This window comes from Convolutriloba macropyga, chromosome 6 (genome assembly GCF_964194025.1).
Source record: "Convolutriloba macropyga chromosome 6, txConMacr16.3, whole genome shotgun sequence".
Taxonomy (NCBI): domain Eukaryota; kingdom Metazoa; phylum Xenacoelomorpha; order Acoela; family Convolutidae; genus Convolutriloba; species Convolutriloba macropyga.
Window position 1 is genome coordinate 45,844,486 of NC_134473.1, and position 22,226 is coordinate 45,866,711.

The 22,226-nt window shown below is 36.0% G+C and overlaps 2 protein-coding genes across 2 annotated transcripts in view; one reads left to right on the forward strand and one right to left on the reverse strand.

Annotated features, from left to right (window-relative positions):
• LOC142341703 (uncharacterized) overlaps nucleotides 1-8,953 on the forward strand; it is a 70,322-nt gene extending 61,369 nt beyond the window's left edge. Inside the window, exon 2 of the mRNA XM_075392859.1 lies at nucleotides 8,763-8,953. Coding sequence (XP_075248974.1) covers nucleotides 8,763-8,889 — 127 coding nt within the window. The 3' untranslated portion in view covers nucleotides 8,890-8,953. The remainder of the gene's footprint in view (nucleotides 1-8,762) is intronic.
• Nucleotides 1-22,226, reverse strand: part of LOC142341328 (small G protein signaling modulator 2-like) — a 318,101-nt gene that overhangs the window by 176,509 nt on the left and 119,366 nt on the right. The window contains exons 7-8 of the mRNA XM_075392253.1: nucleotides 19,029-19,733; nucleotides 9,720-9,789 (exon numbers count right to left, since the gene is read on the reverse strand). Of these exons, the coding sequence (XP_075248368.1) occupies nucleotides 9,720-9,789; nucleotides 19,029-19,733 (775 nt within the window). The remainder of the gene's footprint in view (nucleotides 1-9,719; nucleotides 9,790-19,028; nucleotides 19,734-22,226) is intronic.

Here is a 22,226-nt window from a genome sequence, read left to right on the forward strand (position 1 = left end):
TTCGGTTGCAGAGTTTAGTAAAAAAAAACTTCTGTTGCACAGTTCAGTAAAAAAAAAACTTCTATTGGACAGTTTAGTAAAAAATTCTGTTGCACAGTTTAGTAAAAAAAACGGTTGCACAGCTTAGTAGAAACTTCTGTTGCGAAGTTTAGTCAAAAAAAAACTTCTGTTGCACAGTTTAGTAAAAACTTCTGTTGCACAGTTTAGTAAAAACTTCTGTTGCAGAGTTTAGTAAAAAAAAACTTCTGTTGCACAATTTAGTAAAAAAAACTTTTGTTGTACAGTTTAGTAAAAACTTCTGTTGCACAGTTTAGTAAAAACTTCTGTTGCAGAGTTTAGTAAAAAATTCTGTTGCACAGTTTAGTAAAAAAAAACTTCTGTTGGACAGTTTAGTAAAAACTTCTGTTGCACAGTTTAGTAAAAAAAACGGTTACACAGCTTAGTAAAAACTTCTGTTGCGCAGTTTAGTAAAAACTTCTGTTGCACAGTTTAGTAAAAAACATCTGTTGCACAGTTTAGTAAAAACTTCTGTTGCAGAGTTTAGTAAAAACTTCTGTTGCAGAGTTTAGTAAAAACTTCTGTTGGACAATTTAGTAAATAAAAAAAACTTCTGTTGCACAGTTTAGTAAAAACTTCTGTTGCACAGTTTAGTAAAAACTTCTGTTGCAGAGTTTAGTAAAAACTTCTGTTGCAGAGTTTAGTAAAAACTTCTGTTGGACAATTTAGTAAATAAAAAAAACTTCTGTTGCACAGTTTAGTAAAAAAACATCTGTTGCGCAGTTTAGTAAAAAAAAACTTCTGTTGCAGTTTAGTAAAAAAACGGTTACACAGCTTAGTAAAAACTTCTGTTGCACAGTTTAGTAAAAACTTCTGTTGCACAGTTTAGTAAAAAACATCTGTTGCACAGTTTAGTAAAAACTTCTGTTGCAGAGTTTAGTAAAAACTTCTGTTGCAGAGTTTAGTAAAAACTTCTGTTGGACAATTTAGTAAATAAAAAAAACTTCTGTTGCACAGTTTAGTAAAAACTTCTGTTGCACAGTTTAGTAAAAAAACATCTGTTGCGCAGTTTAGTAAAAAAAAAAACTTCTGTTGCAGTTTAGTAAAAACTTCTGTTGCACAGTTTAGTAAAAACTTCTGTTGCAGAGTTTAGTAAAAACTTCTGTTGCACAGTTTAGTAAATACTTCTGTTGCACGGTTCAGTAAAAACTTCTGTTGCACAGTTTAGTAAAAAAAACTTCTGTTGCACAGTTTAGTAAAAAAAAAACTTCTGTTGCACAGTTTAGTAAAAACTTCTGTTGCGCAGTTTAGTAAAAAAAAACTTCTGTTGCACAGTTTATTAAAAACTTCTGTTGCACAGTTTAGTAAAAATTTCTGTTGCAGAGTTTAGTAAAAACTTCTGTTGCACAGTTTAGTAAAAACTTCTGTTGCACAGTTTAGTAAAAACCTCTGTTGCACAGTTTAGTAAAAACTTCTGTTGCGCAGTTTAGTAAAAAAAAAACTTCTGTTGCACAGTTTAGTAAAAATTTCTGTTGCACAGTTTAGTAAAAAACATCTGTTGCACAGTTTAGTAAAAACTTCTGTTGCAGAGTTTAGTAAAAAAAACTTCTGTTGAACAGTTTAGTAAAAAAAACTTCTGTTGGACAGTTTAGTAAAAACTTCTCTTGCACAGTTTAGTAAAAAAAACCGGTTGCACAGCTTAGTTGCACAGTTTAGTAAAAACTTCTGTTGCACAGTTTAGTAAAAAAAACATCTGTTGCACAGTTTAGTAAAAACTTCTGTTGCAGAGTTTAGTAAAAACTTCTGTTGCACAGTTTAGTAAATACTTCTGTTGCACGGTTTAGTAAAAAAACTTCTGTTGCACAGTTTAGTAAAAAAACTTCTGTTGCACAGTTTAGTAAAAAAACTTCTGTTGCACAGTTTAGTAAAAAAAACTTCTGTTGCACAGTTTAGTAAAAACTTCAGTTGCACAGTTTAGTAAAAACATCTGTTGCACAGTTTAGTAAAAATTTCTGTTGCAGAGTTTAGTAAAAACTTCTGTTGCACAGTTTAGTAAAAACTTCTGTTGCACAGTTTAGTAAAAACCTCTGTTGCACAGTTTAGTAAAAACTTCTGCTGAGCAGTTTAGTAAAAAAAACTTCTGTTGCACAGTTTAGTAAAAACTTCTGTTGCACAGTTTAGTAAAAAAGATCTGTTGCACAGTTTAGTAAAAACTTCTGTTGCAGAGTTTAGTAAAAAAAACTTCTGTTGCACAGTTTAGTAAAAAAAACTTCTGTTGGACAGTTTAGTAAAAACTTCTCTTGCACAGTTTAGTAAAAAAAAGCCGGTTGCACAGCTTAGTAAAAACTTCTGTTGCAGAGTTTAGTAAAAACTTCTGTTGCACAGTTTAGTAAAAACTTCTGTTGCACAGTTTAGTAAAAACCTCTGTTGCACAGTTTAGTAAAAACTTCTGTTGCGCAGTTTAGTAAAAAAAAAACTTCTGTTGCACAGTTTAGTAAAAATTTCTGTTGCACAGTTTAGTAAAAAACATCTGTTGCACAGTTTAGTAAAAACTTCTGTTGCAGAGTTTAGTAAAAAAAACTTCTGTTGAACAGTTTAGTAAAAAAAACTTCTGTTGGACAGTTTAGTAAAAACTTCTCTTGCACAGTTTAGTAAAAAAAAAACCGGTTGCACAGCTTAGTTGCACAGTTTAGTAAAAACTTCTGTTGCACAGTTTAGTAAAAACTTCTGTTGCACAGTTTAGTAAAAACCTCTGTTGCACAGTTTAGTAAAAACTTCTGTTGCGCAGTTTAGTAAAAAAAAACTTCTGTTGCACAGTTTAGTAAAAAACTTCTGTTGCACAGTTTAGTAAAAACTTCTGTTGCACAGTTTAGTAAAAACCTCTGTTGCACAGTTTAGTAAAAACTTCTTTTGCGCAGTTTAGTAAAAAAAAAAACTTCTGTTGCACAGTTTAGTAAAAATTTCTGTTGCACAGTTTAGTAAAAAACATCTGTTGCACAGTTTAGTAAAAACTTCTGTTGCAGAGTTTAGTAAAAAAAAAACTTCTGTTGAACAGTTTAGTAAAAAAAACTTCTGTTGGACAGTTTAGTAAAAACTTCTCTTGCACAGTTTAGTAAAAAAAAACCGGTTGCACAGCTTAGTTGCACAGTTTAGTAAAAACTTCTGTTGCACAGTTTAGTAAAAAAACATCTGTTGCACAGTTTAGTAAAAACTTCTGTTGCAGAGTTTAGTAAAAACTTCTGTTGCACAGTTTAGTAAATACTTCTGTTGCACGGTTTAGTAAAAAAACTTCTGTTGCACAGTTTAGTAAAAAAACTTCTGTTGCACAGTTTAGTAAAAACCTCTGTTGCACAGTTTAGTAAAAACTTCTGTTGCGCAGTTTAGTAAAAAAAAACTTCTGTTGCACAGTTTAGTAAAAACTTCTGTTGCACAGTTTAGTAAAAACTTCTGTTGCACAGTTTAGTAAAAACCTATGTTGCACAGTTTAGTAAAAACTTCTGTTGCGCAGTTTAGTAAAAAAAAACTTCTGTTGCACAGTTTAGTAAAAATTTCTGTTGCACAGTTTAGTAAAAAACATCTGTTGCACAGTTTAGTAAAAACTTCTGTTGCAGAGTTTAGTAAAAAAACTTCTGTTGAACAGTTTAGTAAAAAAAACTTCTGTTGGACAGTTTAGTAAAAACTTCTCTTGCACAGTTTAGTAAAAAAAAACCGGTTGCACAGCTTAGTTGCAAAGTTTAGTAAAAACTTCTGTGGCACAGTTTAGTAAAAAAACAACTGTTGCACAGTTTAGTAAAAACTTCTGTTGCAGAGTTTAGTAAAAACTTCTGTTGCACAGTTTAGTAAAAACCTCTGTTGCACAGTTTAGTAAAAACTTCTTTTGCGCAGTTTAGTAAAAAAAAAAACTTCTGTTGCACAGTTTAGTAAAAATTTCTGTTGCACAGTTTAGTAAAAAACATCTGTTGCACAGTTTAGTAAAAACTTCTGTTGCAGAGTTTAGTAAAAAAAAACTTCTGTTGAACAGTTTAGTAAAAAAAACTTCTGTTGCACAGTTTAGTAAAAAACTTCTGTTGCACAGTTTAGTAAAAACTTCTGTTGCACAGTTTAGTAAAAACCTCTGTTGCACAGTTTAGTAAAAACTTCTTTTGCGCAGTTTAGTAAAAAAAAAAACTTCTGTTGCACAGTTTAGTAAAAATTTCTGTTGCACAGTTTAGTAAAAAACATCTGTTGCACAGTTTAGTAAAAACTTCTGTTGCAGAGTTTAGTAAAAAAAAACTTCTGTTGCGCAGTTTAGTAAAAAAAAACTTCTGTTGCACAGTTTAGTAAAAAACTTCTGTTGCACAGTTTAGTAAAAACTTCTGTTGCACAGTTTAGTAAAAACCTCTGTTGCACAGTTTAGTAAAAACTTCTTTTGCGCAGTTTAGTAAAAAAAAAAACTTCTGTTGCACAGTTTAGTAAAAATTTCTGTTGCACAGTTTAGTAAAAAACATCTGTTGCACAGTTTAGTAAAAACTTCTGTTGCAGAGTTTAGTAAAAAAAAACTTCTGTTGAACAGTTTAGTAAAAAAAACTTCTGTTGGACAGTTTAGTAAAAACTTCTCTTGCACAGTTTAGTAAAAAAAAACCGGTTGCACAGCTTAGTTGCACAGTTTAGTAAAAACTTCTGTTGCACAGTTTAGTAAAAAAACATCTGTTGCACAGTTTAGTAAAAACTTCTGTTGCAGAGTTTAGTAAAAACTTCTGTTGCACAGTTTAGTAAATACTTCTGTTGCACGGTTTAGTAAAAAAACTTCTGTTGCACAGTTTAGTAAAAAAACTTCTGTTGCACAGTTTAGTAAAAACCTCTGTTGCACAGTTTAGTAAAAACTTCTGTTGCGCAGTTTAGTAAAAAAAAACTTCTGTTGCACAGTTTAGTAAAAACTTCTGTTGCACAGTTTAGTAAAAACTTCTGTTGCACAGTTTAGTAAAAACCTATGTTGCACAGTTTAGTAAAAACTTCTGTTGCGCAGTTTAGTAAAAAAAAACTTCTGTTGCACAGTTTAGTAAAAATTTCTGTTGCACAGTTTAGTAAAAAACATCTGTTGCACAGTTTAGTAAAAACTTCTGTTGCAGAGTTTAGTAAAAAAACTTCTGTTGAACAGTTTAGTAAAAAAAACTTCTGTTGGACAGTTTAGTAAAAACTTCTCTTGCACAGTTTAGTAAAAAAAACCGGTTGCACAGCTTAGTTGCACAGTTTAGTAAAAACTTCTGTTGCACAGTTTAGTAAAAAAACAACTGTTGCACAGTTTAGTAAAAACTTCTGTTGCAGAGTTTAGTAAAAACTTCTGTTGCACAGTTTAGTAAATACTTCTGTTGCACGGTTTAGTAAAAAAAACTTCTGTTGCACAGTTTAGTAAAAAAAAACTTCTGTTGCACAGTTTAGTAAAAAAACTTCTGTTGCACAGTTTAGTAAAAACTTCTGTTGCACAGTTTAGTAAAAACATCTGTTGCACAGTTTAGTAAAAATTTCTGTTGCACAGTTTAGTAAAAACTTCTGTTGCACAGTTTAGTAAAAACTTCTGTTGCACAGTTTAGTGAAAACCTCTGTTGCACAGTTTAGTAAAAACTTCTGCTGAGCAGTTTAGTAAAAAAAAAACTTCTGTTGCACAGTTTAGTAAAAACTTCTGTTGCACAGTTTAGTAAAAAAGATCTGTTGCACAGTTTAGTAAAAACTTCTGTTGCAGAGTTTAGTAAAAAAAAAATTCTGTTGCACAGTTTAGTAAAAAAAACTTCTGTTGGACAGTTTAGTAAAAACTTCTCTTGCACAGTTTAGTAAAAAAAAGCCGGTTGCACAGCTTAGTAAAAACTTCTGTTGCTCAGTTTAGTAAAAAAAACTTCTGTTGCACAGTTTAGTAAAAACTTCGGTTGCACAGTTTAGTAATAAAACATCTGTTGCACAGTTTAGTAAAAACGTCTGTTGCAGAGTTTAGTAAAAAAAACTTCTGTTGCGCAGTTTAGTAAAAAAAAAACTTCTGTTGCACAGTTTAGTAAAAACTTCTGTTGCACAGTTTAGTTAAAAACATCTGTTGCAGAGATTAGTAAAAACTTCTGTTGCAGAGTTTAGTAAAAACTTCTGTTGCACAGTTTAGTAAATACTTCTGTTGCACGGTTTAGTAAAAACTTCTGTTGCACAGTTTAGTAAAAAAAAACTTGTTGCACAGTTTAGTAAAAAAAAACTCCTGTTGCACAGTTTAGTAAAAATTTCTGTTGCAGAGTTTAGTAAAAACTTCTGTTGCACAGTTTAGTCAAAACTTCTGTTGCACAGTTTAGTAAAAACCTCGGTTGCACAGTTTAGTAAAAACTTCTGTTGCGCAGTTTAGTAAAAAAAAAACTTCTGTTGCACAGTTTAGTAAAATTTTCTGTTGCACAGTTCAGTAAAAAACATCTGTTGCACAGTTTAGTAAAAACTTCTGTTGCAGAGTTTAGTAAAAAAAAACTTCTGCTGCACAGTTTAGTAAAAAAAACTTCTGTTGGACAGTTTAGTAAAAACTTCTGTTGCACAGTTTAGTAAAAAAAAACGGTTGCACAGCTTAGTAAAAACTTCTGTTGCGCAGTTTAGTAAAAAAACTTCTGCTGCACAGTTTAGTAAAAAACATCTGTTGCACAGTTTAGTAAAAACTTCTGTTGCAGAGTTTAGTAAAAAAAACTTCTGCTGCACACTTTAGTAAAAAAAAAAACATCTGTTGGACAGTTTAGTAAAAACTTCTGTTGCACAGTTTAGTAAAAAAAAACGGTTGCACAGCTTAGTAAAAACTTCTGTTGCGCAGTTTAGTAAAAAAAAAACTTCTGTTGCACAGTTTAGTAAAAAACATCTGTTGCACAGTTTAGTAAAAACTTCTGTTGCAGAGTTTAGTAAAAAAACTTCTGTTGCGCAGTTTAGTAAAAAAAAAACTTCTGTTGCACAGTTTAGTAAAAACTTCGGTTGCAAAGTTTAGTAAAAAACATCTGTTGCACAGTTTAGTAAAAACTTCTGTTGCAGAGTTTAGTAAAAACTTCTGTTGCACAGTTTAGTAAAAACTTCTGTTGCACGGTTTAGTAAAAACTTCTGTTGCACAGTTTAGTAAAAAAACTTCTGTTGCACAGTTTAGTAAAAACTTCTGTTGCACAGTTTAGTAAAAAAACATCTGTTGCACAGTTTAGTAAAAAAAAAAACTTGTTGCACAGTTTAGTAAAAAAAAACTCCTGTTGCACAGTTTAGTAAAAACTTCTGTTGCACAGTTTAGTAAAAAAAACATCTGTTGCACAGTTTAGTAAAAATTTCTGTTGCAGAGTTTAATAAAAACTTCTGTTGCACAGTTTAGTCAAAACTTCTGTTGCACAGTTTAGTAAAAACCTCGGTTGCACAGTTTAGTAAAAACTTCTGTTGCGCAGTTTAGTAAAAAAAAAAACTTCTGTTGCACAGTTTAGTAAAATTTTCTGTTGCACAGTTCAGTAAAAAACATCTGTTGCACAGTTTAGTAAAAACTTCTGTTGCAGAGTTTAGTAAAAAAAAACTTCTGTTGCACAGTTTAGTAAAAAAAAACTTCTATTGGACAGTTTAGTAAAAAATTCTGTTGCACAGTTTAGTAAAAAAAAAACGGTTGCACAGCTTAGTAGAAACTTCTGTTGCGAAGTTTAGTCAAAAAAAACTTCTGTTGCACAGTTTAGTAAAAACTTCTGTTGCACAGTTTAGTAAAAACTTCTGTTGCAGAGTTTAGTAAAAAAAAAAACTTCTGTTGCACAATTTAGTAAAAAAAACTTTTGTTGAACAGTTTAGTAAAAACTTCTGTTGCACAGTTTAGTAAAAAAAAAACTTCTATTGGACAGTTTAGTAAAAAATTCTGTTGCACAGTTTAGTAAAAAAAAACGGTTGCACAGCTTAGTAAAAACTTCTGTTGCGCAGTTTAGTAAAAAACTTCTGCTGCACAGTTTAGTAAAAAACATCTGTTGCACAGTTTAGTAAAAACTTCTGTTGCAGAGTTTAGTAAAAAAAACTTCTGCTGCACACTTTAGTAAAAAAAAACATCTGTTGGACAGTTTAGTAAAAACTTCTGTTGCACAGTTTAGTAAAAAAAAAACGGTTGCACAGCTTAGTAAAAACTTCTGTTGCGCAGTTTAGTAAAAAAAACTTCTGTTGCACAGTTTAGTAAAAAACATCTGTTGCACAGTTTAGTAAAAACTTCTGTTGCAGAGTTTAGTAAAAAAAACTTCTGTTGCGCAGTTTAGTAAAAAAAAAACTTCTGTTGCACAGTTTAGTAAAAACTTCGGTTGCAAAGTTTAGTAAAAAACATCTGTTGCACAGTTTAGTAAAAACTTCTGTTGCAGAGTTTAGTAAAAACTTCTGTTGCACAGTTTAGTAAAAACTTCTGTTGCACGGTTTAGTAAAAACTTCTGTTGCACAGTTTAGTAAAAAAAACTTCTGTTGCACAGTTTAGTAAAAACTTCTGTTGCACAGTTTAGTAAAAAAACATCTGTTGCACAGTTTAGTAAAAAATTCTGTTGCAGAGTTTAGTAAAAACTTAGTAAAAACTTCTGTTGCACAGTTTAGTAAACATTTGTTAGAGATGTTTTTTAGAGTTGATTTTTGAAGTTCTGAAACTATTGTCAGTGTAGTCAGTTATAGTCAAATGCTGAAGAGAAGATACGTGGCTGAGAGGGGTCAAAACAACCCCCTCAGCCGAGCCTCCTTGTTTATCAAAAGTTCATCAAAAGCTGCAATCTTGTTAAATGTTCATTCGAATTTCTTTTCAGAACTCCTTCTTCAAGAACAACCTTGAACAGAGTGTGCAGCTTCGGCAACAAGAACGATTGGAGTAACTCGTTCCAACGAAGAGTGACAATGGAAGCACTAGCCGAAGAACAGTCAATTCAACTATAAAATAGATTAATCAATTAGTCTGTTTCCATTTTCCCAAAATTACGAAAAAATTCTGTGATCACCAGTTTCTTTGAATATTAAAGAGGCGAATTGAATTGTAAAAAGAAGAGCACCTTAATACTAGCCGTTGAGAGGCTCACGGCGGCTATTAATCAATCTTTTGTTTTTATTTTTGCTGCAGTCTTGTACGGCTTCTTGCTTGTGCGGGATGCCTTACAGTGCTCAAGGTGTGGAATTAACTACTGTTGTAGGGCCTTTAATGAGCACTCGAAAGTCATTCTTATCAGTAAGCAATTGAACGTAGACTACCATTTTCATTGGCAGTGAGCTTTGAGCTGTTGTCCTCGACTGCGTATTACACTAAGATGCATCCTCTCTCTATGATTTTTTTTGCCAACTATGTATTTAATTGTTGACGTGCTGGTGCTCATTTCTTCTATGCTTAATACTGATTCCTATTTCCATTGTGTTTCATGCCTTCAACAAGCCTCGTGCTGGCTTTCTGATCGGTCTAGTCTTGTAGAAATTTGTACATTTTCATGATTTCATATATAATTTTCCCACTACATACTGCAAGACGAACTCAATTACTATTTAGCAACCAATACGTACAAATTGTCAGTTAATTTGAGTCCGAACGCCAAAGATTACACAACTGAAAATGAACAAGAATGCGTCCCTCATTGATTTAGAACTTTTTCAGCTACTTTTTGACTTCAATATTTTGTCACAAACATAGTTGTAACAATTTGGCTATCCTTCAAATTGTCATTTAGTTATAGGTGCGATCTAGCTATGTCAAACGCATTCCTTCTAGCAAATGCACTTACCTATTTCTCCTGGTTGATGGTGCAGTTTGGGTCTAGTTTGTTTATCCACCGTCATGTTGGCTGCTTCTCTCTAAAAGGGGGTTTTTCAGTAGATAAAGTATTGCAATAATTCCTGCTATTAATCAAAAGGCAAACCCAAAGATGGCATAGTGACCACCTTTCCCTGTTTTGTGAAGACTGCTTCACGTGTTTTCTATTACTATCACTCCGGCTGAAGGGCGCAGATAGCCAATAAAAGCAACCTCAAAGCCCATCAGTTATTGATGACGCAAACTAATTGTGCGTCAATACTCACACGACCTTTGCCAAAGTATTTTTAGAGCTATATAAAGGCAGCAGGTCCATGTTAGTTATGATAACCTTCAAAAAATGACGAGGAAAATCAAATCTTAACAAGTTCACTCAGTAGTTGTTCTTTCGTATTACGATCGCCAAAATGTAGCCACTATTGATGTTCTCATACCTTTAGAACGCTACAAACGCATGGAAAGATTATGTTGCGGCCAAATGATGATACCCATAGTCACAAAATTGGAAGAACTTGATGAGATACAAAACTTGAAGAACTTGATGAGATATTTGCGAACAAAACCTAGGGGCATTAAAAGACATAGAACTGGAACGACAGAGAATCGAAAGGGAACAAGCAAATCTGATATCAATTATTCCAGCAACACAACATTACATACAGACACATCAACTGAAACACCCGCAATAGAAACAAAAACCCAACAAAACATTGAAGACACAACAAACAAAAATAACACAGCCGACACACGACAAACATCCACTCAAGATACGAACATCAAACACACAAAAGACAATGAACTCCAACTGGTAGACATCGTAGAAACAAAAACTCATAATTCAGTTACAAGTAGCACAACTTCGCACGAGTATTGCACACCGCCACTATCCCCGGACAATGACGATATATCTAATCCGAACACGGTGGAGCTAGAAGAGTTGAACGAAACACTGTAGCAAAGTGTTTCTCTCCAGGAGGGGGAAATGAGATATAGGACTATCCTGTAGTCCGGAGTCAGCAACCAAGTCTATAAACTATCTATTTATAAACACTTATTTCATATGCTATCTATCTACTGTCCTTGTACAGTGTTCCCAATTGGTGTGAACTTCACTTCAAGCAACCTGTTCGTTATTCTGTTAAAGTGCTCTTAACACATTAGAGATGTGCAGACGAGATAAAACATAGATATGATACAGTCGCCTCGTGGCTCAATAAACTTTCCTGCACACACTAGTTTTGATTCTCAAGTTAATCATAATAGCTCAACTCAAAAAATAGATCTATCAGATCCTACTCTCATACACACAAATACTACAAATCCAGATAACCAACTGGTTTGGACAAATCCAACTCCCAGTACACTTAACCCACAAATAACACGCCAGTTAGCATATTCTGAAACGCTTCTTATCATGGCGCAGTCAGCAAAAACTCCATTAGCAGTGAACATGTTTTGGGAAGCAGGAGCGACACCCCCGATAGCGGTAGATTGGAAACAATGGTTTTTCCACATTAAAGATGGCGATTATGGCATGCGACAGCATCGAAGTAGACAAACTGCTCAGACTGAAACCACAACCTACAGATCTGTTTTACCCTACACTCCCCACTTACGAAGAAGAATTCGAAGGAGAGACGGAGGACGAAGTACGAAACAGAGAACAGAGAAATGAAGGAAGAAGAGTAGACTTCGAAAATGAATGTAAAGTCATTGAAAGAAAAGGAGCACTCGTGGATAGAATACCATCGGAAGAGGAATACACAAAGGTTAAAAGCCTCATCTACTTATCACTAGGAGCAGAAGCAAGAAGAACTTATCACCAGAAAAATCCTCACACAAATAGAAAAATGCACCACTCACGAACTAGTCCACGAACTAAACAACACATTCACAATCCCACGCAACACCATTTTCGACAGATTCAAATTTTTCAAATCCATGCAACAATCACACGAGTCATTTGAAATATTCTACAGCAGAATAAGAGAGGCAGGCGCTTTATGCAAATTTAAAGACCTGGAAGAAGACTTAGTAAAGGATCTATTCATTTCAAAAATGACGAACACATCCATCCAAATGGACTTACTATCAAAAGTAAGAAAACCACAACAAGTACTAAATTTCGCTATTAACAGAGAAAGAGGACAAGCAAACCAACAGGAAATATTAAAAGCTCACACAAACAACACCAGTTGGTCACAAGTATCATACATCAGAAACAGACCAAGACCCCCCATCACACAACGTACACTACAACAACCAATCCTCCCAACACCAACAGCTGGAAAGATAGAACCATGATACAAATGTGGCCAACCATTCATAAAAAAACCACCTGAATATGTGCAAGGCACAAAACTTCACATGCAAAATATGCAAAAAGATCGGCCATTTTACATCACTATGCAAGGCACCAATGTCCGAACGAAGGAATCCACCTTTCAGACAAGACACCAGAAACACCAAACACCAACAAAGCACACCACAAACAGGAAGAGTACGACATATAAAAGAACACAACAAGATGAGGGAGAAGAAGCAGAAGAAGAAACGGTCGACGCAGAAGCCGCATTGTATATAAAAGAACTGATGGAAGACTGGTCATCGGTAAACACAATAAGACCAACTGCATTCAAAGAAGTGAATAACGTATCGTTGAACAAAGACACAGGAGAATTTTGGGTAAAACGAACTACAACAACATGGAAGTAGACTGGCTAGCAAACACTGGCTCTCCGAGATCGTTCATGCAATATTCAAAAGCAAAAGAGATCGTACTCAATCACCCGCCGAGCAAAATATCAACCTTCAACGAGATGACAAGATATAAATGCTTCAACAACCAGGACATACAAATAACAGGTGTACAACAATTAACCCTCAAATCGGGATCATGAATCGCCAAAAACTGCAACAACCTGCTGGTGAACAATCTCCCACAGAACGTAATGGGCAGAGACATTCTCCAGCAATAAGGAATTCACCTCACAGCAACAAAACCAACTTGTAAGACAATTGGTCTAATATCAGACACATGAATAGAACAAAACATAATAAAATGGATATTCAAAAAATACCCACATCTTTGCACTCGCCTAGGCCGTTCAAAAACCATATGGCAAAATCAACATTTAAAGAAAAATTCAATCCAACCCAACATAAAGGCAGAAGAGTACCACTACACTTATTGGAACGAGTGGAACAAGATTTAGAAAAACTCATAGAAGATAAACAAATAACCAGACTTGAAAAATGTTCAGACGAATACTTCATAAGTCCAGTAGTAATAACAGTAAAAAAGGACAAAAGTGTCAAACTAGCTTTAGACTCGAAAGAACTAAATGACGCAATACACAAAAATAAATACCAAATGCAAAGTATTGACTATCTAATAGACGCAGTAGCAAATTATATCTCCGAACGGAGCATGGAACAAGGAACATTATATTTTCCAAAAATAGATCTCAAATACGCATACAGTCAGATACTGCTAGACCCACAACTACAAAACATTGCAAGTTTAACATATTATGAGGAAAAGCAACCGGAACGTATGGATTCTTCAACGGCTTCTGCGGACTAACAGATATGCCAGCAACATTTCAAAAAACCATAGACGTAACATTAAGAAACTGCCAAAACATTCGCATTCCTCGACGACATCTTGGTGATCACGAAAGGAAATATAGCTGACCATGAAAAAGAACTAGACAAAATACTGTACCTATTGGACAAAGAAAATCTAGCAATAAAATTGCAAAACTGCGAATTCGCTAAAAAAGAAATAACTACGCTGGGTTTTCAAATAACACCATCTGGTATAACACCAACGAAAAAGAACTCCGAATCAATAAACAAATTAGAATCCCCGAAAACACTTAAACAACTCAGATCATTCATGGGATGCATCCATCATTTAATAAAATTCACACCAAGATTAGCGGAACTTTCAGAACCTCTACGACCACTATTATCAAAAAACAACACAAAATCACAAAACAAACTAGATTGAAAAGAAGAACGCACAATCGCATTCGAAAAAATCAAAAAACAAATAACCAACATTACGGAGAACAAACACTTTGACCTAACCAAAGAGACAAGAATAAAAAGCGATGCGAGTAAAAACGGTTTAGGTGCATGCTTAGAACAGAAACATGGACACATATGGAAACCAGTCGCCTACGCAAGCAGATTCTTGAATAGACTAGTAGAAAGATATAGCACAAACGAACTAGAATTACTGGGCATTAGAACATTTCAAATATTACCTATATGGTAAAAAATTTGTATTACAAACAGATCACCAAGCTCTGTTATCAGCACTCAAAAACAATAGAGGAAATAAAGCATATCAAAGTAGACTATCCAGATGGGTGGATAGACTACTACCTTTCAACTTCACAACAGAGCATATACCGGGGAAAAACATGGGGTTTGCTGACTATCTTAGTAGACATCCATCTGGCCCCCCGGTACCAACAAATGAAGACGACGAAAAATTCGTCGTAAACATAAAACAAGAAATGAAACACGCCATTCGAAAACAAAAAATTTCTCCACTTGGATTAAATAAACCAACTGGTAATCTGAACCAATCGGAAAGCAATATTCAAAATGAACGAAATGACGTCACACACAGTCAACCAAGCACACACACTAAAGAAAGCGCTTTTTGCCATAGTAAGCTCAAAAAGAAGTCGCACTATTCTTTACCAACTGTCTTAAAACAAAGCAACCACAATTTATAGCCATTACAACTCGCGCTAATCCTAGCGAAAACGCATTTGACATAGCAATTAAAAAACGTAATCGAGCCCCCAACAAAAAGAATTCCCGAATGGAGACAAATTCCCCCAATGAAACAACATGCGATACAAGCACACAAACAGACCCGGAGTCAAATAAGGGCAAAGGTCTTAATGCAATCAAGGAAAAGCACGCCGAATTATTTACGGCAATTGATAATAATCCAACTCCCGAATATCGCCAAAATCTAATGAGGGTATTTAACGAAGAGTTTATTGCTGAGAATTCAAAAAAGGATCTGGGACCAATTATAGACTTAGTTCAAAAACGCGATTGGTTAACACTAAAGAAAGTAAACCCCATCTTCCACAAAATTTACCGTGACCTATCAGTTACACAAACTGGTTGTTTATTATACGACAATCGCCTAGTTATACCTGCTAAATTACGACCAATGGTAATTCAAACCATACACAGCAAACACCCAGGCCAAGCGGGAATGCTTGCGTTGGCACAATTAGTATGGTACCCACATATCCACAGCGAAATATTAGCACAGGCCCAGAGCTGCAAACACTGCATAGAAAAAGGTAAAAATCTAAAATCTCTCATTCGAAAAAACAACATTGGCGCACTACCCACATTAGTAGAACCAAACGAGGAAATCCAAATGGAATTCGCAGGCCCAATCCCATATAAAAACAGCACTCAAAATCATAACATTCTAATAACAGTGGATAGACTATCGAGATTTCCACACGCTGAAATTTTTAATAATTGCGATACAAATAGAATATCTCGAAAGTTATTGCAAACTACACGGAATACCTCGCTCCATTAGATGTGAGCAGGCACCAGCGTTTAAAGCAAAAGAATTTGACATATTTTGCAAGAATAGAAATATAAAACTCATACTCGCACCAGCTGGTGACTACAGAGGCACCGGCATGGTCGAACGACTAATACAAACAATAAAAAGAAGACTAGCAGTATTAGACATCGACCCCAACTGGTCAAACACAACACTAGCTAACCAATTAGCAAACATAATAGAAAACATCCGTTTAACACCAAACACCACAACTAAAATATCTCCATTCGAAGCACACTTCGGCAGAAAACCAAACACCGAAATATCAAACATCACAACAAAAACATCACACAACAACCTCACTTACAAAAACTTAACAAAGTACTGTTTAGACAAAAAGCTGCTCACACAAAACGCCCTCACCATGGAGGAAATTTGGAAGAGATGGAGAGTCCGAAGACGATCTCGACATCAGGTACAGGAACGCAAGCAACGAAGAAGGACCCTCACCGTCTACACCAAGTAACCTCGAACCAAGCGGCAGTCTGGACCAACCAGAAGTCATAAGCAGTGACGACTCGGAAAACATGCCTCTGGCATTGACACCCAAGAAAGATTCGCCACGTAAGACATATCCATCAGAAATCAATTTCACAATAGGAGACAAAACAACAAAATTCATAAAATCACGTAAAAATGTTGCACGAAAATCACTAGCACGAAAATTAAAAGAACCACGACACACACTTGCACCACAATGGAACATAAAACAGGACGGAACCATCACGGGATACACCACACACTATAACAATAGACACACCGCCTAAAAACACAGTAAGAAAAAATGATTTAGCTATAGTAACCGAACAAAAACCAATTCCAGAAACAACAAAAGAACCACAAAAACCAAGACTAATACACATGGTTTCGTGTAAAACAGTGGGTGAATATAAAAGGAACCAAGAAAAAATAAGAAAGTTCTGTTTAGACGAAGCGAAACAATTGAAAGCCGCATGCAAGTCTCAACCAGTGGGAGAAACGATTCAGCAACAACCTAACACAAGGAACACAAAAACCGGGAATAATACAATCAACTGGAGCCCGGCCAAAGTAAGGAAGGTAGTAACGCACAATCAGAGCCAACAACAGAACAAGAAGCCCTAAAACACCGAAAAAGACTACCAACTTGTTAAAGCAAGGTTGATCAAAGAAACGCTCACGCACGTCAAAAGCAAGTCCAGGGAGATGTTCGAACAATGCGCCAAATTGGTGGCCCTTCAAAATAGTGAGGAATTCACAGAAAATAGATCATTTGTACAAATAGATCTCGAAGCAATCCATCGATCAGAATAGACTGGCTTACGATATCGACAGCGACACAAAAGCACCATAGAAAATTCTGACATCAAGTGATCCAAGCGCATTCATGGTAACCTCATCAGACAGCCCACCAATTGGTCAGGACCAAGAACATGTTGACAACCAAACAACTGAAACCAACAACTTCGTATCGCATAAATCAACACGCAAAATTGACGAGGCCGTCAAAAAGATGCAAGCACTAAACGCAGACACTGCAAAACATAACAATCCACAAGTAGTATTTCTGGACTCCGATATTTGCGAACAAAACCGAGGGGCATTAAAAGACATAGAACTGGAACGACAGAGAATCGAAAGGGAACAAGCAAATCTGATATCAATTATTCCAGCAACACAACATTACATACAGGACACATCAACTGAAACACCCGCAATAGAAACAAAAACCCAACAAAACATCGAAGACACAACAAACAAAAATAACACAGCCGACACACGACAAACATCCACTCAAGATACGAACATCAAACACACAAAAGACAATGAACTCCAACTGGTAGACATCGTAGAAACAAAAACTCATAATTCAGTTACAAGTAGCACAACTTCGCAGGAGTATTGCACACCGCCACTATCCCCGGACAATGACGATATATCTAATCCGAACACGGTGGAGCTAGAAGAATTGAACGAAACACTGTAGCAAAGTGTTTCTCTCCAGGAGGGGGAAATGAGATATAGGACTATCCTGTAGTCCGGAGTCAGCAACCAAGTCTATAAACTATCTATTTATAAACACTTATTTCATATGCTATCTATCTACTGTCCTTGTACAGTGTTCCCAATTGGTGTGAACTTCACTTCAAACAACCTGTTCGTTATTCTGCTAAAGTGCTATTAACACATTAGAGATGTTCAGACGAGATAAAACATAGATATGATACAGTCGCCTCGTGGCTCAATAAACTTTCCTGCACGAACTAGTTTTGATTCTCAAGTTAATTATAAAAGCTCAACTCAAAACATAGATCTATCAGATCCTACTCTCATACACACAAAAACTACAAATCCAGATAACCAACTGGTTTGGACAAATCCAACTCGCAGTACACTTAACCCACAAATAACACGCCAGTTAGCATATTCTGAAACGCTTCTTATCAGATGACGCAAACTAGTTGTGCGTCAATACTCCCACAACCTTCGCCAAAATATTTTTAGAGCTATAAAAAGGCAGCAGGTCCATGTTAGTTATGATAACCTTCAAAAAATGACGGGGAAAATCAAATCTTAACAAGTTCGCTCAGTAGTTGTACTTTCGTATTACGATCGCTAAAATGTAGCCACTATTGATGTTCCCATACCTCTAGAAGGCTACAAACGCATGGAATGTTTATGCTGCGGCCAAATGACGATACGAATAGTCACAAAATTGGAAGAACTTTGCTAAAAAACAGTGAATTTATGCCTAATCAAGACTTACCCAAAATCTCAAAAATGTACAAAAAAATTGATCAAAATCTACAAAACACTTCAGACATAGTCACATATACAAATCGTCCCCAAACGGATCAATTTCAGAACTTCTCCGTACAATTTGTTTGAGTTGGTGGGACTGCCACTGCAAATTGTTTTTCATTTTACGAACGACTGATTGTGTGGTTCTAACTTTCTTCAAAGACACGTAGTTAGAGATTTTTCTACGTCACCGCTTTCAAACAGCATTTGCAAATACTTGTTCGAAAAACTGAAATTTTACTCCCGGATGTTTCATGCTCTTTTTTATTTGCCAAGCAGCGCTTGCAGGACATTTAAAAGTATTTGTTAGTTTTTATGATAGCTTTTGTATTTTGTAAGTATTCTATTTTAATGTTGTCTCTTCTGCTCTTTTGAGATTTAAGCCTCTCGCTCTCTCTCTCTCTCTCTCTCTCTCTCTCGCTCTCGCTCTCGCTCTCGCTCTCGCTCTCGCTCTCGCTCTCGCTCTCGCTCTCGCTCACGCTCTCTCCCTCTCTCTCTCCCTCTCTCTCTTTCTCTCTCTCTCTCTCTCTCTCTCTCTCTCTCTCTCTCTCTCTCTCTCTCTTCTCTCTCTCTCTCTCTCTCTCTCTCTCTCTCTCGCTCTCGCTCTCGCTCTCGCTCTCACTATCTCTCTCTCTCTCGCTCTCGCTCTCGCTCTCTCTCTCTCTCTCTCTCTCTCTCTCTCTCTCTCTCTCGCTCTCGCTCTCGCTCTCGCTCTCGCTCTCGCTCTCTCTATTAATAAATTGAAGTAGAGTAAAAGTACACACAAACGATTTTTTTCGCGGCTTAATAATTTGAACTAAGATTAGGCAGCAAAAATCTATCAGACAAAAATCGCAGACTAACTAACCACACCTGAATATTTTTGGAAAAACTTACCAAGAGGTTTTTCTGCCCTAATATCGCGGATTGACTGAAACTGAAGTGAGAAATAATAGACGCAGACATTGAAGAGGGAGTTTGTCCCCCGAGTACAGATGACGACCCCATAGGCGGTGTCCCAATTCCAATAGGTTTAACCTGCTGACCACCACCGCCCACACTATTGGCAGACGAGTTGTACATGTGCTCGTGTTGATGCACAATTCTGAATACGAAGTCGCGACTTTCGACCAACTTCTTCATACCAGTTCTTTCGATCATGTCTTTGTTGCAATTAGCGTCTTTCAATTCTTTCTTATCGCTTCTGTTCGGCTCAACTTCAGCCACAGAATGACTTTTGGATAGCGGGCTATTAACAGACTTTATCTGTTTATTGCCCTCAGTACTGTTTCCGCTGCTATTATTGCTATTATCTGGTTTGTTAATGGACTCGAACAGCTTAGTAGAAGAAACCAGTTCGCCAATCGGGTTGCTCAAACTGACGCTCAAAATATACTTCTCGAAGGGTCGCTTTTTGGGCGATTGCTCTATGATGTCTTCATCAGATGCAGCAGTGGCAGCCGAGATTGTACATCCCGCATTGCTGTTGTTCTCTTTTTCCTCTGATTTGTTGTTGGTTGAAGTAACCGTGGTGATAATGGGCGACGCCTCATCACTTATTGAGCCATTCGAATCGGTGGAATGATACAACCTCGGGAACACCTGAAAACGTAGAACCGTTGAGTCATACAGTGAAATTTATGAAGCGTTCTTCGATTAAACTCAAAACATATGCGAATATGGCAATTGGTACATCTTTCCACACATCACATGCTTTGAAGAATCAATACAGTACTAACTGAATAATTAACGACGTTCATGTAATATAGCGCGTCATTTAGAGCCCACCATTGGTGAGTAATTCAATTGCAATTTGGTTGCAAATCTACATTAATCGCATAGAACGAATTATCGAGCAAAAGAAATGTTTAACTGCATAGAAAAAAAAATCATGAAAAAAATCAAGAAACAAAAATTTACCCCAGGCAAGTACACCTTTCGCAAATGCCGCTGACATTCTCCATCTAAGTTGTATAACGATCGTAGATTATTATTCGTGCTAAAAATCCAAGAAGAAGCCTAAACTAATTTCTAGAGCTAAGACTAAGTTGAAAACAGATGAAACCAAACAAACTATCAATTCATAAAAAGAATTCTGAAAAAATGAATGAAGTCTTGTTTCGACACTCTTTTCTTGTCAACTCAAGAGTGGGTTTTGTGCATCAGAATGCTTCACAGAACAAGTAGCTCTTCAAATTCTTCCTGAAGATAATTCTTCTCTACTCGGACGAATTCTGGAAAGTTGTTCCACACATTTACTCCGGAGCACGCAAAACACCTTTGGGCAATTTTGGATCTGACACTGTTTTTCGAGAAAAGCATTCGTATTGAGGGGCTGACCGTCGAGTTAACGGTAAAGAGGTCAGCTAAATACAGTGGACACTTCCATCTATGAAACACTCTGAACATGAAGCACGAGATCTTGAAACGTATTCTCTGTTCGACTGGTAGCCAGTGTAGAGCAGCCAGGACAGAGCTAGTACTGTGATCTTGATGTCCTGAACAAACCTAGCGGCAGATCGAAGCACACGCCTATTAACAGATTCTTTTTCATTCCAAAGTAACCTGAATTTCAATAGTCTAATCTTGACAGAATATAACTTGTCGCCATGGTCTCCCGTTATGCAAATGATAAATACATTGGTATCGCTTTCATCTTTTTAACTGAGCATAGCATATTTGGTAGGTTTTATTGACGTGTCTTTCGAGCGATAAATTATCAGGAAAGAATCCAAGGATTTTAATTTCCAGGTTGCATGTTGATACTTCTTCAAAAACGTAAAAAAAACCTGAACAGACTAAAGGTAGATGAAAATGAAACCAGTTTTGTCTTCGAGTTGTTGATTTTGAGTTTCGGAAACGAGCACCATTTTTTTATATCAAGAAGTATGTCCACAATTACATGCTTTGAATAGATTTCCAGGTCAAGAAAAGTTGCGACTCATCGCCATAAAGATGATTCGTTATTCCAGTGGAAACCAGGAAGTCAAACAGTGGTAGCATATAAAGTGAGAACAACTTCGGTCCCAAAATTGACTCCTGAGGTACTCCTGTTGTTATCATTTTGGCACGCTAGTTCTCATTCTCTAACATAACTCTTACGTGGCAATTACTGCAGTAGGTCTCAAAAAACTGTAGTACAGAGCCATTTATACCGAGTCTGGATTTGAGAATTTCAAGCATGACAGAATAACACAGTATCAAAGATACTGGAAAGATCAAGCGATAACAGTAGTATTTTTTCTTGCATCCAATATTTTGAGGAATCTGCTGTTATACATTCAAAAGTTAGGATTCAGTAGAGTGATGTGCTCTGTACGCCGACTGGTATTTTGGCCAGACACTTTCTTCTTAAAGATAATTCTCTAATTGGCTTTAAAACACTTTGGATGAGATTCGATAAGAGCACAAGGTTGGTTAGGTTTGCATATGGGAGTAATGATTCCATTTTTCAAGCACTGCGGAAATTGACTAAATAGTAGAACTGTGTTAATGAGGTCAGTGAAGAAAGTAGGCTGACTTCTACCAAAGTGTTTAAACTGCTCCCTGGATAGTAGAAAGCCAAGAGAACAATATTGAAAGATTGGAAAGTGAGGTAGTTACAAATTCAATATCAACGAGACTGAAACATTCCACTGAGTAAGGGCATATCGTAAGAAGGTTATCGTTACGTTAGGAAATTTAGAGTACACATTTTGTGTTTTCAAGATAAAATAGTTAAAACTCGTTCGACAGTGATTTCATGTTTCTTCTTGCGGGTAATTTGTGCTCGTGGTGGCATAAGGTTTGTTAAAATCCTTCAAAAAAGAATGACTTGTCCGATTCCTCAGTACTTGTTTCAGATAATTATCATGCTTGCTGTCCAGGAGAACACGATAGGAAAAAAACAAATCTTTGACATCGCGTTTTTCATCTGATGGATGTTTTCTAACACGCCTTCCAAGTGTTCTTTCCTTACATTTCACTGAAGAGCATTCACTGTCGAAAAAATTTGGTTTCCCTAATATGGTTTTTGCTATGCATGGCACAACTTCATTTATATGGATTTCCAACGATTTGAGCAAGTATTTGAATAACATCAACAATGTTCGAGGA